At 43.3% G+C, this 19,727-nt stretch overlaps 2 protein-coding genes across 9 annotated transcripts in view; one reads left to right on the top strand and one right to left on the bottom strand.

The window, feature by feature from the left end:
* The window catches only part of CNN3 (calponin 3), a 31,328-nt gene extending 24,683 nt beyond the window's left edge, over positions 1 to 6,645 (top strand). Inside the window, exons 1-6 of one of the 3 annotated variants that reach the window (XM_034653950.1) lie at positions 1,361 to 1,504; positions 1,702 to 1,768; positions 2,476 to 2,613; positions 2,970 to 3,086; positions 4,553 to 4,699; positions 5,943 to 6,645. In XM_034653950.1, the coding sequence (XP_034509841.1) occupies positions 1,449 to 1,504; positions 1,702 to 1,768; positions 2,476 to 2,613; positions 2,970 to 3,086; positions 4,553 to 4,699; positions 5,943 to 6,284 (867 nt within the window). In that variant the 5' untranslated portion in view covers positions 1,361 to 1,448 and the 3' untranslated portion in view covers positions 6,285 to 6,645. Of the gene's footprint in view, positions 1 to 1,360; positions 1,505 to 1,701; positions 1,769 to 2,475; positions 2,614 to 2,969; positions 3,087 to 4,552; positions 4,700 to 5,942 lie in introns of those variants that run through there. The other 2 variants (XM_034653948.1, XM_034653949.1) reach the window with 2 other exon arrangements.
* Positions 6,646 to 7,641: 996 nt separating this feature from the next.
* The window catches only part of SLC44A3 (solute carrier family 44 member 3), a 96,561-nt gene continuing 84,475 nt past the window's right edge, over positions 7,642 to 19,727 (bottom strand). For all 6 annotated transcript variants that reach the window (XM_034653943.1, XM_034653942.1, XM_034653944.1 and 3 more), the window contains 3 exons: positions 11,203 to 11,340; positions 8,931 to 9,167; positions 7,642 to 7,767 (listed from right to left, as the gene is read on the bottom strand). In XM_034653943.1, coding sequence (XP_034509834.1) covers positions 7,666 to 7,767; positions 8,931 to 9,167; positions 11,203 to 11,340 — 477 coding nt within the window. In that variant the 3' untranslated portion in view covers positions 7,642 to 7,665. The remainder of the gene's footprint in view (positions 7,768 to 8,930; positions 9,168 to 11,202; positions 11,341 to 19,727) is intronic.

The raw sequence follows: 19,727 nt of genomic DNA, 5'->3' as shown, positions 1-19,727 counted from the left end.
AAAAAAAAAAAAAAAAGGACACAGTGATGAGAGGAGTCATCTGCCCCCCCCGCCCCCCGTGGGGAAGCAGAAACCCCGCCCGCGCCTCTTGGTGGTGAGGGCCCGCGAGGGGGTCCCTCTGTGGAACCAGAACTCGAAGGCCCTCTCCAGAACAAAAATGTCGCCGGACTATGTATTTCACTAATGAAACCGAAGCATGTTTTATGGAAGCAAATGTTTCTGTGTTCACCCCCATTTCCATGGACGCCGCAGCCGTCGGCTAGAAGTGCGTCATGGTCTCCATCCCCCTGGGTGTTGTCTGCGTCTTGGTGGCATTTTCACCTGTGTAATGAGAAGAAGAATGATACCTAATCTCTTCTTTCCAGCTGTGTTCTTCTCCTTAATTGGCTGACCAGCCCCTTTAATATTCCTAGAACAAGGAATAGCTTGAGACTTGAGCATGTGTTTTTTAACAATGTTTTGTGTGAATTTTATTTTTTAGTTGAGGTTTCTGGTCTAAGTATGAAGAGATCTTTGAAAATCCGTGTGTAGGTTTTAGCATCTGTGTTGCTAAGTTGCCTTTATCATTAGAATTCTGTAAGTGAAGAGTTAAATTTTCTTTTTGTTTTATTAAATGTTTGGATGTTAGGTGCGGTGCTAGGTCCTCACAGTCTCAAAGTGACTTCTGGGAGGAGTCTATAGGATACAGACTATGTAAACAGAGCTTCAGTTTTGTACCGCAAGGACAGCAGTCAGTGCGAGGCGTGCGTGCATGCATGGTGTTTGGCTAAACAGAAGCATNGTGGTGTTTGGCTAAACAGAAGCGTACAAACACCAGAACTTTGCAGGCAGCAAAACTATTGGACTGAAAGGTCTTGGCCAGTTGAAATATATGTAAAATAGTTGGCATGTGTCGGAATTCTACGCCCTCTTTTTGGGGGCAGTCTGGTAACTAATGACTTAATCTTTACATGGCCGGTGCCATATTGTAATACGCTGTTAACTCTTGTCGTTTCCTCCATGTCCTGAGTGGAAATCGGTCTTGTCTTGATCCATAGTTTCTCCTTTTCTATCCCTGCTTCTCTGCATGTACTATTCAAATTTTGTGTAATAACCGCCTTAACCAAAAATTTTTCATTAGTTACTGAAGCTGTAATAGTTGGTTAGATTTGCCAGTGAACTCGAGTGAGTGTAATTTACTGCATGTCAAAGTTGTGGTCTTAATGGATCATAAAAGAACAAGTTGAAGTCAGCAGTTTNGGTTAGATTTGCCAGTGAACTCGAGTGTAATTTACTGCATGTCAAAGTTGTGGTCTTAATGGATCATAAAAGAACAAGTTGAAGTCAGCAGTTTTTGACGCTTTAGTGAAAATTCTTCCAAAGTTGGTTGACTTGTGTTTCAGATCGCTTCCAAGTATGACCATCAGGCAGAAGAAGATCTTCGAAACTGGATAGAGGAGGTTACAGGCATGAGCATTGGCACCAACTTTCAGCTGGGCTTAAAAGATGGCATCATCCTCTGCGAGTAAGTTGTGGCCATTTCTCTTCTTCCGGTCCTTTCCACGGGCTTCTGTGTCGTTCTCCTTCCCATCCAGGGTGTCAAACCTTGACATTTCGCAAATGTTTTTAATGCTTCCTTTACTGATGTGAAAGGAACCAGCTTTACGTGCTAGTCCTTGCTTTTGTGTGAACAGTAAAGGTCATCTGCGCTTTTCTTTTCAGGCTCATAAACAAGCTACAGCCAGGCTCCGTGAAGAAGGTTAATGAGTCTTCGTTAAACTGGCCTCAGGTAATAGCCAAACCAGCAACCTCCAGTTGCTCTGTACACAGCAAAGATTGGATTCGTTTTAAAAGAGACATTTTAGCAGAAATTTGTATACATGGTTGTATTTTTTTTTACCTTGCTTCCATAATTACTTAGAGTTAGTTCTGTGATTATTAGATGCTTAGCTTAGGAGTTTTCTTATATTTAGTTTGTCTACTCTCAGAGACGATTCAGCACAGCTTATAAGGAGAAATACAACCTAGACCATAAGGATAAATGAGGGGAAAAAGCAAGTAGTTTAACACAACTGCTAATAGTTGACTAGAACATTGTACTAAGCAGTCTTAGTTCATGAACGGGTGTGATTAAGTAAAATTGGATATTTTGAGTATGTGTTTTGAGATAATAAGGAAAACAGCATTTAGTAACCACCAATTTATGTTTAAATTAAAATTATTGTGAGTAATCATGTACCGTTTGACAAAATTTTAGCCCTGAATAGCTCTGATAGAATCACACAATTCTTAAAAACATCGTAAGGACGATCTTGCCTTCAAAGAACTGAAAAAAACACAGCTGCATAAAAATATTAAAAAGACCATTATGTTACCCACTGTGAAATACTCTTCACTCTTTCCTTTTCCAGAGGGAGCTGTGCTAGGAGCTTTCTGGATAGATAATGTGAATTCCATATTTAGCTCCCAAAGTTACATGATTCTTTTCCTTTGTAGTTGGAGAATATCGGCAACTTTATTAAAGCTATTCAGGCTTATGGCATGAAGCCACACGACATATTTGAAGCCAATGACCTGTTTGAGAATGGAAACATGACCCAGGTTCAGACCACGCTGGTGGCTCTGGCGGGCCTGGTATGTATATGTCTTTAATGGCTGATTTTAAAAGTCCCACCATGTTGGTGATGAACTGCGTCTTTCATCTCCCGTGGGAATACAGACTAGCAGGGAGGGGCCTCTGTTTCCTTCATAATTATTAGCTCTGTGGAAAGGCTGCTGACATCAGCTGCCTCATAAGAGAGCTTAATTAGAATACGTACGTTTCAGAGCTGCATGTATTACTGCATGGCCATAAGTAGGTTTTTCACCCCTAGTTTGAGCATTACCTAATGAAGCCTTTATCATTTCTTTGTTGTTCCTTCTGTAAAAAAGCATTCGCAGAATCGCCATTTTAGCATGCCTTTTTATTTAGTGTGCAAATTTCTGTCTAGGCTAAAACAAAAGGATTCCATACAACCATTGACATTGGCGTTAAGTATGCCGAAAAACAAACACGACGTTTTGATGAAGGAAAATTAAAAGCTGGCCAAAGTGTAATTGGTTTGCAGGTAAGTAACGTGTTACTGCTTGATCAGTTACTTCTTCAGTCTCATTAACGCTCACTATGCAAAGTGTGTCTCTCCTAAGTAAGGAGTGGATAAGATACACCATGATGCAGGTTTTGGGGATGGATATGGAGTTTATATAATTTATGTCCATTTAAAGCCCATGAGACATTGATGATGGTTTTAGAAGAAACCTCTGGCATGTCATCAGACTTGACAATTGTTTCTCTAGGAAATGATCCCCCCATTACACTGTCTTTATTTTTTAAGAAAACGTACTTTGTAAATTCTGTTTTAAACGTTACTGACCAAATGAGGCAATTTTATAAAACCTTAATGCCAAAGCCATTTATTTGCACAATGCTGTAGCCAAGCACTATTAGAAATACTTAGTTCAGGTTTTGACTTTTTTTAACCCCTCTTCACATTGTTCCCCTGGAGAGTGTCATAAAACCACCACTAAGTGTCCAGTGTGCTAAGGACGTTACTACATCTCCTACCTGCCCCTCTGTGGACTGAATCTGTGTGAGGTGGATTTCGTACAGTACAAATTTGTATTTGGTAAGAAACTGGAAACCTGAAATTCCAAACAGTAGTCAGTTGGTTAAATTATAACTTAAGGAACTCTAGAGTAAGTAAAAATAATAGGTAAGAATTCAAAGATGAAGGAAAACAAATCAGGTTATAAAATACGACGGCCAGGGTGGTCACAGTGTTAAAGGTGCACGTGCGTATTTTCATATGCGTATCTGTATGCACGTGTATCGGTACCTGCGCAGGTACGGACGATAAAAACCTAGACGGATATGCACACAATGTTTACAGCTAATATCTGGGCCATAAGATTGCAGTGATTTTTTTTCCCCTCCCTTTTTAAGGGAAAAGACAAACAGAAATGTGTCCCCAACCAGTAGAACTGGGTGTACCGGTTGGTCTTAAAGCCATATTCTCAGTGGAGAAGAGAATTATTGTTCCTCTGAGCTTCACACTCCTCATTCTTTCAATGTGGCTCTTTTCCCACGAAGATGCTGGTGATTTTGATGAAACTTTAAAGAAGCCCTTGTTGAGCTGCCAGAGAAGACACCTGGCATTTGCCCTCCCATTTTCTATAAACATCTGGAGTAGAAAAGCGTGGCGCCTAGCCGGGGAACGCTTCTGTCCCTTTATGTGGCTGAAGCACGTACTTCTCGGTTTGCCTCTCTGGGCTGGACAGTAGCGAGGAGAGGAGCAGAGAAAATTAAGTATTCGTAATTCTGCCCTCTCAAAACTTGTTGAAGATTTTCTTTGTAAAGTGAGCAGCACCTTGAAAATTGGGACAGCAGGAGACTGCAGCTAGCTCGCCTCCGCACAGAAAGGGACCAACCTGTCAACTGAGCCCCTCCATCTATTTAGTAGAACAGAAAGTTTTGCTTGTCATAGATGTTATTGACTTCTGATAATCAGTGCTAATTTTATTTTTAACTTAAAAGATGGGAACCAACAAATGTGCCAGCCAGGCAGGTATGACAGCCTATGGGACCAGGAGGCATCTTTATGATCCCAAAATGCAGACTGACAAACCTTTTGACCAGACCACAATCAGTCTGCAGATGGGCACCAACAAAGGAGCCAGCCAGGTAAGCAGTGCCTTTTTATACTTGCAGCAGAGAGCATAGAAGGACTATTTAAATTAGCACTCACCTCATTCTTATTAACTAAGTTCAAAGGAGGCTGGTTTTGTATGGTATATTTAGAGAGTACATTCCTCAGGAAAGTAGGTTTCGCTGAGAAAGCAAAAGAATCAGGGGACCTTTTCTGTAGCGACACAAGTATGGTGTTTGGCTCATGGCTTTTGTTGGCAGAACAGCCGGCCTTTCTACCTAACCAGAAGAAAAAAAGATAAGTTTATTATGGCAAGTTTATTTCTTGCTCCAGATCCAAGTAAAGTGCTCAATTCTAATGCCTCAGACTTTATAGGATCCCTTAATTAACTTGGTAGGTAAAATTATCTGGTGTTCTAAGGATTTAGCCAGCGTCCCTGTTAAATTCTGTGACTAGAAGTAGGTGGAACTGTAGTGTGGCGAGGATGCAAGTATGACCTTGTTAAGATCAGATCAGCAGCAGCTCGCAAGGAGGTTCCCTTAAGCACCGAGAGCAGGCAGCCCTCCCGTCCAACGGGAGTGGAGATTAGGTGTGAAAAAGCTTTTTCCTAATGACCTCAAGATGAGATTTATCATTTCCCTTTCTGGAACACGTCCTGCTCCGTGTGGCATAGTCTCTCGTAGCTGCCGTTTCAAGTCTGCTTTCTTACCAGTTAAATCTGGAAGTGTCTGCTTGGCATAAGTGGGGAAATGAGGTAGGAGTTGCTATACTTGGGGCTGGCTCTTTGAGACTCAGGTCCTTAAGGACTGCTTGGCGTCATTTCTGTTGAATGTGTGAAGAGCTTCGGAAATCGATGGCCTGGACAGTGTATGTGGTCCTAATAGGTAACTCACCTGTAACTTTCCAGGCTGCCCACACTATGCTGTGTTTTTACGTTCTTTACCTCTAATCCTCTCCTCAATCCAAAGTGGGTGGTATTTTCTCCATTTGCATATGAGAAACCTAAAACTAAAAGTAAGTTAGCTGGTTTTGAGGCCACATAGCAATTTTATAGCACAGCGAGGATTTGAGGGAAAGGGCTGATCTAGCTTGAAAGCCGGTAAATACTGCTTCTTAAGAAAGATTCGGCATCAAGATTATTCGGTAATCTCGCTTTACCCATGAAATGAAGTTATTCCGTGAGTGTTCCCATTCAGTGTGAATTTTATAATTTATGGAAAATTCACAAGAACAGATTGGAACTGCGGTTTTCACTTTTATACTCTGTTCTCATACCAGGCGGGGATGTTAGCACCAGGTACCAGAAGAGACATCTACGATCAGAAGCTAACATTACAACCGGTGGACAACTCGACAATTTCTCTACAGATGGGAACCAACAAAGTTGCTTCCCAGAAAGGAATGAGTGTGTATGGGCTTGGGCGGCAAGTATATGATCCCAAATACTGTGCTGCACCCACAGAACCGGTCATTCACAATGGAAGCCAAGGAACAGGAACAAATGGGTCTGAAATTAGCGATAGTGATTATCAGGCAGAATACCCAGACGAGTATCACGGAGAGTACCCAGATGACTACCCCAGAGATTACCAATACGGCGACCAAGGCGTTGATTATTAGAGTGATTATTAGGAGCTCAGTGTCTAGCCCACTGTTTTTATTGAGAACCAAGCTAGCCTTGAGTAATTTTTATCTTGTCTTCCTAAAACACTATTATGCTTATTGTACCTAAAAGAAATATTGCCTTACATACATTCCCTTTTCCTTTTTCTGCCTCTTCCCTAAATAGTTGCCTTTTAGTGCTGTAACCGTTCAGTCCTACAGCAGAAGCAATAACTCGCATATGAAGTAAAAAGGAATACTGTGAAAGGGGAGTACTCTTGCACAGCCAACTCTCTTATTCAAGACCTATGCATTTTTACAATCTACTTAACTGGGATTTTCAAACAATAGGAAGCTTTTTTTTTTTTTTTACAGTTTGGTTTCTNTTGCATTTTTACAATCTACTTAATCAACTGGGATTTTCAAACAATAGGAAGCTTTTTTTTTTTTTTACAGTTTGGTTTCTACGTGGAGGACTAAATTAATGCTTCTAGCTACATGTGGTCTTTGCCAACTAAATTTAAGATGCAGCATTTTAGAAATTTACATATCAATGTCTCTACAGTATTGTTTGCTAATTTTTAAATAAAGTCCTGATCCGTGTGCATTTGCGATTATATGTGTACTCATTCTCTTCCCTCAACTGACAGGATCTTTTCGGAGCAGTGTTTCTAAAGGAGCGCGTACAAAATGGGCCCCCAGATGTTCAGGTCCGGGTGGTGCGCTCGCTCTTCCTGTTTGTGCCAATGTATCAATGTAGAGTTGCTCTGTGCTCTTCCACTGTATTTATTGCTGCATTTCTCAGCATAAACTTATCCCATTGTATTTTTTATAAATAAATATTTTTTTTGAACATTCATATGAGCCACAGGCTGATTATTTTCTGGTTGACTTCCAGATAGGTGAAGGCAGATATTAAAACATCCTCTTTTCAGAGGTACTGTTCTAAGCTACTCTGTCATTTCTTTTCTGAATCCACACAACAACACACTCTCTGCTTGAGACAAAGGCTTAGCAAACCGAAGGGGCCTGCCCACCGTACACAGTCAGCGACCGCCAAGATTCAAACTATTCTTTGACCATAATCTGACCCTTGCTTATTCCACTGAGACACACATGCCTCCAATTCATCCTAAAACCAACTTGGAATAATCTTAAAATCATGCTAAGGAACATTGGTGGGGACAGGGTCGGGAGTATTTTATATGCATATCCTAAGTGAATAAATATTAATAAGGAACCATTGAATTAGGAATAGGATCTATTTTTATGGTTCTGATAGTCTAATGGCCAAACAATAAGGACAAAAACGAAGAATAGGGTCCATCAGCCTTACCATTTATTCTGTGAATGGCTCTTAGAAGGCAACTTTCCAGGGACAACTAACCAGTGGCCCCTATCACACCACGGGCTGGAGTTCCATTCCCTCCTCGTTTCTTAATGAGCGCTCAGCTCCCTGTACCCTCGCTGCGTTTACTCTGTTGATCCTTTTTACAAAACTCTGAAAAACAAGAGAATGAGTGAAACCAGTGTTATGTATCTGCAATTTTGGCAACCACTTACTTGACCCTATCATTTAGGGGAATTTAATCCTTAAAGTTTTTCCCTGTTGAATTAAAATATTTTAGGGAGGAGATTTCCAAGTGGATTTTTAAATCAGAAAAGTGCAAGTTGGAGAAAGAAACCCCAGTTAGCTTCCTGCCACCATCAGAAACCATTTCCTTAGGGTACACACAACTAAAGTGCTATTGTATTTTTTAGGTTTTATATGGAGGAGGTCGAGAATACGTTTAACTTTAAAACCATGGAAGTGCTCGTTAAACTTCAGTACCTGGCTGAACCGGGGAGTGGTTTGAAAACCAAAGGGCTTTGGGGTGCCTGGCAGCTCAGTGGGTGGAACGTGCAACTCTTGATCTCGGGGTTGTGGGTTCGAGCCCCACATTGGGTGTAGAGATTATTTAAAATCTTAAAAAAAGCCAAAGGGCTTGAACACTGAACTTTTATGACAACAGAATGAAAGAAAATTACTAAAACATCACTTGCCCCAGACAACACAGGGGCTTCGTTCAGTTGTTAAAATATCCCTGTGGACACCTGATAAGACAAATAAGCAATGACTATGTTGGAAGCAGCTGCCTGCTCTTTCCAGATAGAGGCTGTATGGGACTTGACAGGGTGTGGCCTTTCCTGCATCGGTGCACCTCCGTTAATAAGGGACCTGAGAACCGCAGATCTGTCGATACTGGCACGAAGGGTGCTGCGGTGTCCCCTAAACCCTGGAGGCGCTGATGTGATGCTCGAGGAGGCAAGAAAGCTTTGGAGAAAGATCAACTGTTACACCTCCAGGCCACCCGAAAGCCCAGACCAAGCCTATAGCACCGAAGGGACTTGGATTGCTGTGTCTACAACACCTGCCCAAAGCCGTGTGGCCTGTCTTCACTGTTCAGCTTCTCCAGGGAGAAGGGTTCGATAAAGGAAGTGGGTTCGGCCTCAGGAAACAGAACCTGAGTCTCACTCCAGACATTCAGGCTGTGTGGTGGAAGCCCCCAGAGCCTTCTGGAAGAGGAAATGAGGCTGGGTATGAGCCTCCTTTATGTGTGAGTCTCCTACACTTAGGAGATTTTGAGGATTGAGATGGCAACAGGAAGTGAAATGTCTGCTTACCAAAAACTCTTGGTCCATAAAGTAGGGCTTTTCTGACGATCCATCATTTGTTTCCAGGTCAACAGCAAAACACAGGAAGAGTGCATCCAGCACAGTTTCAAACACAGATAAAAAACTATGGGCTACTAAGTAGGCAAAAAAAGCTACCAGCAGCAGAGGGATCGCCCACACCTGGAGCGCACGGTTGTAGTTAAATGCCATCAGTCCTCCAAAAACAGTGAAACACACCACCAACACCTGTCCAAACAAGAGTTTGTTGAAAATCTTTATAAATTGGTTAGAATATTTTAGAAATGATTTTCGATTTTCGTCAGTTACAAGTGATAATTTCATGCACACGCATATGTATGTGAGTGCGTGTGTGTGCCCTACTACAAAGAATGCTTGTCAGAAGATGGTAGAGTGAAATTTAGAAAAAAAGAAGAGCTGTGATACAAAAGAAGGCCCAGTTAATTTGGAGGAGGGGGAAGAGAGTAGATGTATTTACACTTTATCTGTGCCTAGTTTTTGTATTTATATAGACATAATGATACTTTAAAATTTCTAGTTTTTTCACTTGATAAGCATCTTCGTTTAAAAACTTTTTAATAAGTGCCATTTCAAAATAATGGTGCAACAATCCATTGACTGGATAGACCGTAGTTTAATATGTGATTGTTTTTATCCTCGGGATTAAAGCAGAAAGGCGTTCCAGTGCTGGTGTGGGGGAGATAATAGGATTAATCTAGGCTTTTGCCATATGTAATTACTTCCAGGAACATAATTACAGACCCATGATGTACCTAATTCTTTAACAGATAAAATGGAGTCCATCTGGAATCCCCGTTGCCCTTGGGTGTCCACAAAGAGGGACATGAATGTCTGAATGCTACTTTGTTCAAGAGACACAGGAAGATGTATTATTGCCTAAAACAAAAGATAAGTCTTTTATAAAGACTTACAAAGACTTAAAAGATTTTGGAAATAGCTATTAGACAACATATCACCCACAATCTTACAAACTACCATGAACAATATCGTCCATGTAAATGCAACTACAAAGATTATTTGGGCTGTTCCGAAAGGCATAATCAGTTTGTGCTGCGAGAGCTACTGTTGCATGAAAAAATCTCGGGCCCACTGAGCCTTAAAATACACGTGCAACTAACATACAGCTGTGAAATTCACACATGCTGTAACTTGTCACTGACAGTGAACTCTGACGGTAGTGCACCAGGGACCTTTACCAAACGCCACAGAGGCACAAGGTGCTGAATGAGCCAGAAGTCCTTATTTGACTTTGGCCAGGTCACAGCCAGAGACTAGATCTTGTTCGCTTTGGGGCACCACGGAAGGCCTCAGCATTCAAGTCCATGAGGACGAATGGTTGGAAGAAGCCAGCATGTCCAGCTTGGAATAGTGAAGATGTGGCAGGAAGGTCAGGGGGTCTGTGGTCAACAATCTGAAGGGCAGGCAAGCGAGTGGAAGTGGAATCAGGCAAACAGGTGTGTGGAATTAGGCCCAGTGGGTGACAGTCACATGGAAAGGGACACACTGTGTGGCACGGTGTAAAGAAACTTCCACTTGAAGCTTGGTCATTAGGGCTCTCCACTCTCAATATTTCAGTTACTCCTCCTTACAACCTAGAAAGGCCACATGTTCTCTTTAGTTCAGATACGAAGACTGAGTTTGAAGTTGTCATAGACCCCAAGTTCCGGGCTTGACCTTCACACCATGACACGGAACTCTGAGATGCCTGTTCGCTGCACTGCATCCGAGACTACACACGATTCCCCGAAAAATCCCATTCAGATGGCAGTGGAAACACACCGCTGGCTCCCCCGGGGGACATTAACAATCTGTCTTCACATTCGTGGACTTAATGCCCTTAAATAATACAGACCTTTTATTAGGTTCCAATACTGTTCCCATATATTTTATCACAAAAAAACCCAGAAGATATATCCACTTTATGAGGCTAGTAGCATTTTCATTTTAGATACGAAAAAGTGGGACTCGGGGTGGTCGAGACAATTGAGCATAGCTAAGAGTTAAGGGCTGGGATTCAAATCCTGACTCTGTACTGGGGGATCCCAGACAAGTTATTAAACCTTAGTTTTCTCATCTGCAAAGTAAGAGGCCTCACAGGACGAAGGATTCAGTGAGAGAGGAGGAGAGCAGCCACCGGAGAGTAAGCCTCAAGAACCATTTGTTCTCTTCCCAAGCCTTGCTCGAAAGCTTCATGTTTGGATCCCAAGTTCCTTTACTTACTATTTTAGTGAAGACATCTCACCTTTCCTAGAAAAATCATGAAGTCTCCAAAGCAGTTAACAGATGTAAAATGACTTGAGTTCTTGGATAAGAGTTTAAGCGCATCTTGTGCTGATGTACAGAAATCTGTCCCGTTGATGGCACTTGCAGCGTATGCATTCTGAAACAAAAGACCATGACGGAGAATGTGAGGGTCCTCACATTGTATTCGGCATAATATGATGACAATACGGACTTAATTGCAAAATAAAGAAAAATGGTTACTCTACACCCACCATCTCTACCCATAACAAATCATTTCATTTGCAAAGTCCCCTTCCGGTCTCTGATTATATATACATACATTATCATACAATAGCAGTAAATGGAAAAAAGTATTTCTGGTCACTATGGTAGATGGGACATCCCACAACACACACATGGAAATGATGGGTAAAGCATAAACTTTTTTTTTTTTTAAAGATTTTATTTATTTGACAGAGAGACAGCCAGTGAGAAAGGAAACACAAGCAGGGGGAGTGAGAGAGGAAGAAGCAGGCTCCCAGTGGAGGAGCCCGATGCAGGGCTCGATCCCAGGACTCTGGGATCACACCCTGGGCTGAAGGCAGACGCTTAACGACTGAGCCACCCAGGTGCCCCAGCGTAAAATTTTTAATGCGCAGCAGGATTTGAGGGCAAAGAAGGAAATTTAGGTGTTAGAAACAAAGCCGACCCTAGCAGTTAATGACAGCTGAATCCACAGGCTGCTTGGGCAGGAAATCATTACAGGCTTTAGAGGTAGGGACCGGGGACTTAACCCCTTAGGGTAAGAAACAATATTCAGGCCCTTGCTAGGGAACTGAACTACCGGCATAAATTCAGACTCAACCAACCATCCCAGGAAAGTGGTACAGAAATACACAATCTGCCTGCGACCACTGAAATTACCAGAACCTGGGCAGGGACAAAGCGAAACCACCTCCTCGTAAGCCAGGGAATGGTGGAGTCCCACAGACAACCACCCTTGAAGACAATGAAGTAATGCTCATAGGAAAACTTTTTCAGTGGCCCAAGGAAAAGAACATCACAACAGACAAGAGAATGTGTACCCTGAGAACAATCTGAAAGTATTCAAGAAAGTATGTTCAAATGCCGGGCTGACTTAGTAGGTAGGGCATGCCGATCTTGGGGTTGTTTCAGCCTCATGTTAGGTGTAGAGATTAAAAACCAAATCTTAAAAAGAATAAAAAAGATGCTACGCAATGGAGAGAACAGTGACCACAGGAATAAACAGCTTGGTGTGAAAAGTGAAGAGGCAGAGTCAAAAGCAAACCAGGGGCGCCTGGGTGGCACAACGGTTGGGCGTCTGCCTTCCGCTCAGGGCGTGATCCCGGCGTTATGGGATCGAGCCCCACATCGGGCTCTTCCACTGTGAGCCTGCTTCTTCCTCTCCCACTCCCCCTGCTTGTGTTCCCTCTCTCGCTGGCTGTCTCTGTCTCTGTCGAATAAATAAATAAAATCTTTAAAAAAAAAGCAAACCAAATGGAAAGTCTAGAAATGAAAAAATATACAATTTAAGTGTCACGGTCTCATTTTACACACCTGGCTTTTTTCCCTTTATATAATAAGCTTTTTCATGTTGCTCCATGGCTTTTATAATTTTAATTTTTAATAAATACATATTCTATTAGGTGTGTGTGTAGCTAGGGCATATCTGGACTATTTCAAATATTTAGCTATTACAAAAACTATGCAGGGGCCCCTGGGTGGCTCAGTTGGTTAAGCATCCAACGTTGATTTTGGCTCAGCTCATGATCTCAGGGTTGTGGGATTGAGCCCCATGGGGGGCTTTCCACTCAGCAGGGAGTCTGCTTGAGATCCTCTCCTCCCACTACCCCTCCCCCCACTTGCACACATTCTCTAGAGAACTATGCAATGGACATCTTAATTTCTGGTTTTTGGATAATTTCTTAAGGATAAATTTCCAGAAACGGGATCACTAAAAAAAGGACAAGTGTATGTATTTGTGTGTGTTTATGTTCACAAGAGAAGATTTCTTGGATCATTTTTCTAAAATGCCTTCTTATGACTCTATGCTAATTTCAAAACGATCTATTTCTTATATTTCCCTTAAACCTTTAAAAATGCTATTTGCACTGCAGTTTACAACACAGAATTTATAACTTCCCAGGGAAAATACACTGTAATCCTACTTTCTTGGGTTTTGTCATTTCTTTTGGCCTAGGAAAAGGATGACAGGTTTTTATCTCATGATGTACAAATGAGCCCGTTCCTGTGCCCACTCAAAACCAGTGTAAGGAAGCCAATTTGGAGTTATTACAGTCACCCACCTCCCTGTGACTCAGGTTTGAATCAGAGTAAGTGACAGGGCAGATGGAGAATAAAGGGGCAGAGCTAATTTACCTAACTCCCTCTTCACCAAGGCCAACTAGAGAGCAAAGTTTGGTTCTCAAAGACAAAGGCTGGGTACCCACCTCCCCCCACAGGGTACCCTGCTTGCCCCACAGGGGAAATTCTCGGATGTCAGATGAATTCCCTGCAGAAATGCCTTAATGGTGTTCCGCAAAGAACTGCTTCCTGACTCTGATGGAATGCATGTGAATTTTGCTTTTAAAACCCCAAACTGCTTGCTGCAGAAAGCTGACCCCAGTATGAGGGCTTCCATCTTGAGCAGGGATGTGAAAACTCATTTGCTCATTATTTAACTAAGCATCTTCAGTCATCTAAGATTTTAAGAGCCCTGATGACCAATTCATTATCCTGAAAATACATTTGTCGGGTGGGTGGATGAAGACTGGCATCATCATTCTTTTATAGACTGGAAACCAGCATCAAGGGCATTTCTTCAGATCCCCTGGTACATCAGAGAGATTTTTTTCTCAAGAACCCCATTAATTCTAACTTTCTAGACATTACACTATCAGTCTTCATTGGGACAAAATGCTATCTGAAAATGTGGCAGTTAAGGTAAGCACAGGCTGTCACCCCGACAGTCTCTGGGTTCAAATCCCAGTTCTGCCACCACCTGGCTGTTGGTCTTGGGCAAATGATTTAACCTCTCCGACTCCCATTTTCTCTATAAAGTGAGTTAGGGCACCTACTGCAAGGGGGCGTTGGGAGGATTAAAGAACTTACTCCCTGTAAAGCAGTCAGCAAAGTGCCAGGCACACCGAAAGCCTGCAGTCAAGGGGAGCTCGTCTCATCCAGATGTCAGTAAGGGTGACCTCATCCACAGCTGGGGACACAGGCTGATCTCAGCACTGAGGAGGTGTGGAAAGGACCCACACTTTCTTTATCCCTAGGCTTTGATCCCTCGTGCTCTCAGGGATCCAGGAAGGGCCGGACTTGCTTCCCAGACCACATTCCAGGGCCCAGCTCGGGGCCTTCTCTGCAGCAGCTCAACCACATGCTGCTCAGTGGCTTTCTCTGCGTTCAGGCTCTGTCCCCAGCCCACCACCCACTCCCCACCTTTAAGCTGGGGTTCTTGGTGTACTCCCCAATTTATACGGGGGAATACAGGTTCTGCAGGGCCTTCCTTTTCCTGCCAATCAGAGCCTCATGGTCAATTGAGCGCTACTGTTCATAAGCAATAAAAATAGATTTTGCTTCTTGGCTACAATGATTAAAGGTTAAAACCGTAATTTCTCACACATGTGTTGACTCTGCAGATTTTTGGGGGCCTATAACCATTTATCTTTTCCTTAATGTATCGTGCACACTGAAAGAGGGCATTAAAACCACTCTGACAGGGAAATTATAGATGCCTTCCCACAGTTCCTACACCACTAGTATTTTACCACGAGGTTCAACCCCGAGCGCAACAGAGAGACCTAGAATTAATGTCGGAATGAATAGCTGGAGGAGGGAAGCATCACTCGAGACACAGGATATGGATTGAAAATTTCTGCAGTTTCAGCATTAGCTAATTTATACTTATTTTCAATCGAAGCTGCTTCCTTGTCAGGAGCTGGAAGACGGATTACCCTCAGTGTTCAGTGTGGTAAGTCCTTGCATGAAGCACTGATATTTGCCTGGGCTGACAGAACTCGGGGTGGACATGCTAAGCTCATTTGCAGACCCTAACACTATGTGGAAAGGATTGGATATAATAAGGATTAGGTAACATGTTTTATTGCTTGTAAAGTTAATCAGGAGATCCTGAAGGCTAATCTTTTTTTTTTTTTTAAAGATTTTATTTGTTTATTTGACAGAGATAGAGACAGCCAGCGAGAGAGGAACACAAGCAGGGGGAGTGGGAGAGGAAGAAGCAGGCTCATAGCAGAGGAGCCTGATGTGGGGCTCGAACCCATAACGCCGGGATCACGCCCTGAGCCGAAGGCAGACGCTTAACCGCTGTGCCACCCAGGCGCCCCCTGAAGGCTAATCTTTAAGCAGGAAAAGGGATAGTCGTTTCAGCCTCTTTATTACCAGACAGCATTCAATGTGCATGTTTCTTTCCAGTCCCCGAACAAGTGGATATTTGCGTGTCTTAGAACAGAAAACAAAGATTCCCAGGTGACAATGGTAGCACCTCCATATTTTATCTCCATCCTCATTCCCTTGCCTGGGGTTAAAGACTCCCTACAGGTGTGATTTGATTAGTTTTCAAACTTTCCTGGACTGTCACAAGCTGGGGGGGAGGGGGAGCCAGGCACAAATGAGGAAGGTCCTGCGTGACCGTGAGGACTGCTGAACAATGAAAGGTGGCTCAGGCACAAGTGTGAGAGCAACACAGCGGAGAAGCACAGGCTAGGGGGGGACGGGGGGGGGGAGGGGAGGAGCGGTGAGGAAGCTTCAGAGAAGGGGCTTGCCTCTGGTCCCTGAAGCTGGGTGTTCCCTGCAGGGAATCGGGGTGGGCTGGTGCCGAGGCTGGGCCAGGGCAGCAGTGGGAGATGGTGAATGAGACTAAAGGGCCCCGAAGAGGAGTGTGGTGGGAAATGGGTCTGGAGGAGCCATGCGTGAGCCAGACCTTGGTGGGGCCGAAATGCCCTGGTGTGGAGCAAGGGGAGAGACCAGAAGTTTCAGTATCAGGTCATTTTCTGCTTGTGCTTCTGGAAGCTCTCCCAGGCTGCCCTGTGCTCTCCCAGGGCAGATCTCCCCTCATCACCGTCTCCTGTTTAACCACAAAGCCCTGTACCTCTTCTCATCCATGCCTTTGGGGAGCCCCAAGCACCTCCACAGTGCCTAGGGGGCCCTGCTTAAGTTCTGCATAAATGCCGTGCCATCAGCCACCCGCTGAGCACGGTGTTGCCAGAGCGGCCATAAGCCAGGGGCCAGGCCCAAAGAAAACCAGCCCTTTGCTGGGGGCAAGATAAGAGTACTAGGAATTGTCATTTTTGTAGTACTCTTCCCACGTACTCTGCCTCCCCGCACCCCACTTCAAGACGTGCCTTAGCAATACGTCCCAGGTGGTTCACCACAGGCCCGACAGTAGCTTCCTAATTTGTTTCCGTGGCCTCTTTTTGCTTTCTTGCTTGCTTCCTTCCTCCCTCCTTCCTTCTTTTTTTTTTTTTTTTTTTTTTTTTTTTTTTTGCTGTCAGTAGGCAAGTGTGAAGCTTCTGTGTGTAAGGCAATGAAAATAGAGTAACGGCCAGCGTTCACGGAGTGCACACCGTGCGCCATGGCCTGCTCGTGGTCTACGTTGCCCTGAATGCATTAACTCCTTTAATCCTCTGCAAACCCGACTGGGTGAGAAGGCTGCCGAGGGAACGAAAGCACGGAGAGGTCAGTGAGGCCGCACGCCCCTGGTGCACACAGGCAACCCCGGCTGCACCACTTAGGAGAAGCAGATCTCTGACTCACTCGGGCCCATCCGCAGGGAAACATTTGCTTTGAGCTGCACTTTGTGCTTTTCCCTCTAAAAGGCTCAAAATACTAAGTGGTGCTCTCAAGAGATGTAGCGTGAGAAAGGGCTAAGGATGTGGCAGGACGGCCCAGCGGAGAGGGGCTGGGTTCCAAGCGCATTGCCTCCGACCACTGGCTACGTGGCCTCCACTGAGTAATGTCACTCCCACAGCTTGTAAAAGGTGTCTGCCGGCTCCGAAGTTCTGCACTGAAGAGGCTCCGTGCTTGCCCTCTCCTTCGTAGAGGCCCAGGCGCCCTCCCTTTATCATGTTATATAATCTCACCTGGTTCTTATCACAATTCAGTGAAATAATCACCGTGGGTATTATTATTCCCATTTCACAGAAAATTCTAATTACTGAAGAAAAAGGAAAGAGCTTTAAGTATACTTTTAAGTAGCAGAAAAGCCGGATTACCTCGGTAATTTACTTTGAGAGTTGTCCAAGAATGTTCATCGCACCTCTGACACAGAAAGAACATTTTTGCTCCTTAAGCCAAAACGGAAGCCAGCACGGTTCAGCGCTGTGTCCTCCCTCAGCTAAGGGCAGCCGTGTGTCCTCGCACTCAACTGAAGTGGTTCCTTCTTTTGGTGGAGGAACTGTGAACCTGAGGTTCTATTGACTCTTCAAAAAGGTAAACAGAGTTTCCCTCCGTATAGGCAGGAAGGCATGTGCCAAAAACCATGCCATGAATAGCCAGCTTTATTTCTGGAATGCCTTCCTAATAAAGGCCTGATATTTATTAACTCAAAATTACAACAAGAACGCCTAAAACAAACCTGAGAACCTGGATGATGAGTAAATAACCCTGGTAATCATCCTTCCCTCAAAACTAAAAGAAAGACAGTGAATTCTGAGCCCAGATACATCCNTGATATTTATTAACTCAAAAATACAACAAGAACGCCTAAAACAAACCTGAGAACCTGGATGATGAGTAAATAACCCTGGTAATCATCCTTCCCTCAAAACTAAAAGAAAGACAGTGAATTCTGAGCCCAGATACATCCCCATACATCCCAGCATCCTTCCTTGGGATTACAGTAAAAATTGCAGGAACCGCCCCCAGCCAGTTTCATCTTGAGCTCTCTTTTTATCACAAACACATGCCCAGTGAGGCATATACAAACAGCCTCCCAGCCTTCCAGGGCCTTGCATTCACCCTTCAGAGCTGTTCAGGAGTTCACTAGTCACTAGCCGCAAAAGTCCAATGAGACGGTGAGCAGGGGGAATCTGCCAGTCCCCTGCAGGGCTGGGGCCAGGTGGGAGGCGGGTGGAAGAAGGAATGTGCCTTTGATGAGACCTGCTGCTGCCTATAAAGCCAGGGCAGTGCTGTCTCGTTTGCTCTTTTAAAACTTGTCTTTATTCCCCCAATTTTTATTTAAATTCTAGGTAGTTAACGTATAGTGTGTAATATTGGTTTCAGGAGTAGAACTGAGTGATTCATCACTTACAGAAAACACCCAGTGCTCATCGCAACAAGCGCCCTCCTTAATAGCCATCACCTATTCAGCCCATCCCCTGCCCACCTCCCCTCCATCAACCCTTGGTTTGTTCTCCATAGTTGAGTCCCCTATGGTTTGCTTTCCTCTTTTTCCCCCCTTCTTGCTCATTTTTAGAATAATGGCTTTATTATTTTTATGCCCACTATAAGAAAATGAAGCAACATAGAAAGAAACAAAGAAGAAAGCAAGGCAATCACCCTGATTCCACTCCTAAGAAATAACCATTGCTAACATCATGTGGACCGTACCCCAGCATTTCTCCGCAAATATAGCAAAGACGAGGAAGAATGGATGGAAAAGTATAAGTCATAAAATGAAACATACTTTTTTATGTTATTTTACTTTTATTTATTTATTTTTTAAGATTTTAAAGTAATCTCTACACCCAATGTGGGGCTCGAACTCACAACCCTGAGATCAAGGGTTGCATGTTCCACCAACTGAGCCAGCCACACATCCCTCTATATGTCATTTTAAATAAAAAAAATTAATGTTAATTTGACTTCGACAGAAGAAAATGAAACTAAACTGAAAGTGAAGGAATATTTGAATTTCAGGCAACTCTCTTCACAAACTAGCCTTCGGTTAATAAAAAAATCTTTCTAAAATCATTATTAAAAATGTTAAGAGTTTACTTTTTTTTTTTTTTTTAACACTGTGTCTTAATTTAGGCAGCAGATGGTGAAATATGAGGGGGATGACCCCCGGGGATGACCACACACAACAGTGTTCTCTCAAGTTTAGATGTAGCTGTTCTGCCTAATTCACAGAAACAAACACAGAAAGTCAAGCAAAATGAGGAGACAGAGGAATATGCTCCAAATGAAAAAGACAAAACTTCAGAAAAAGAACTAAATGAAATGGAGATAAGCAATATGCCCGATGAACAGTTCAAAGTAACAGTCACAGAGCCTAGAAAGAAGAATAGAATGACCCAGGAAAAACTTCAACAAAGGGATGGAAAATATAAAAAAGAACCAATCAGCGTTGACGAATACAAGAACTGAAACAACAAAAAAAACCACACAAGAGGGTATCAACAATAGACTAGAAGACGCAGAAAGAATGCAGTGACCTGGAAGACATGGTAGTGGAGAGCACGCAAGCTGAACAGCAAAAAGAAAAAAGAATTTTAAAAATGAGGATAGGTTATGATTTGAATTTCCCTGATGGCTAATGATTTTTTTAAATGATTTTTT

The sequence above is a fragment of the Ailuropoda melanoleuca genome, chromosome 2 (genome assembly GCF_002007445.2).
Source record: "Ailuropoda melanoleuca isolate Jingjing chromosome 2, ASM200744v2, whole genome shotgun sequence".
Taxonomy (NCBI): domain Eukaryota; kingdom Metazoa; phylum Chordata; class Mammalia; order Carnivora; family Ursidae; genus Ailuropoda; species Ailuropoda melanoleuca.
Note: the sequence above shows the minus strand (reverse complement) of the source record. Positions and strands in the feature narration are given on the sequence as shown.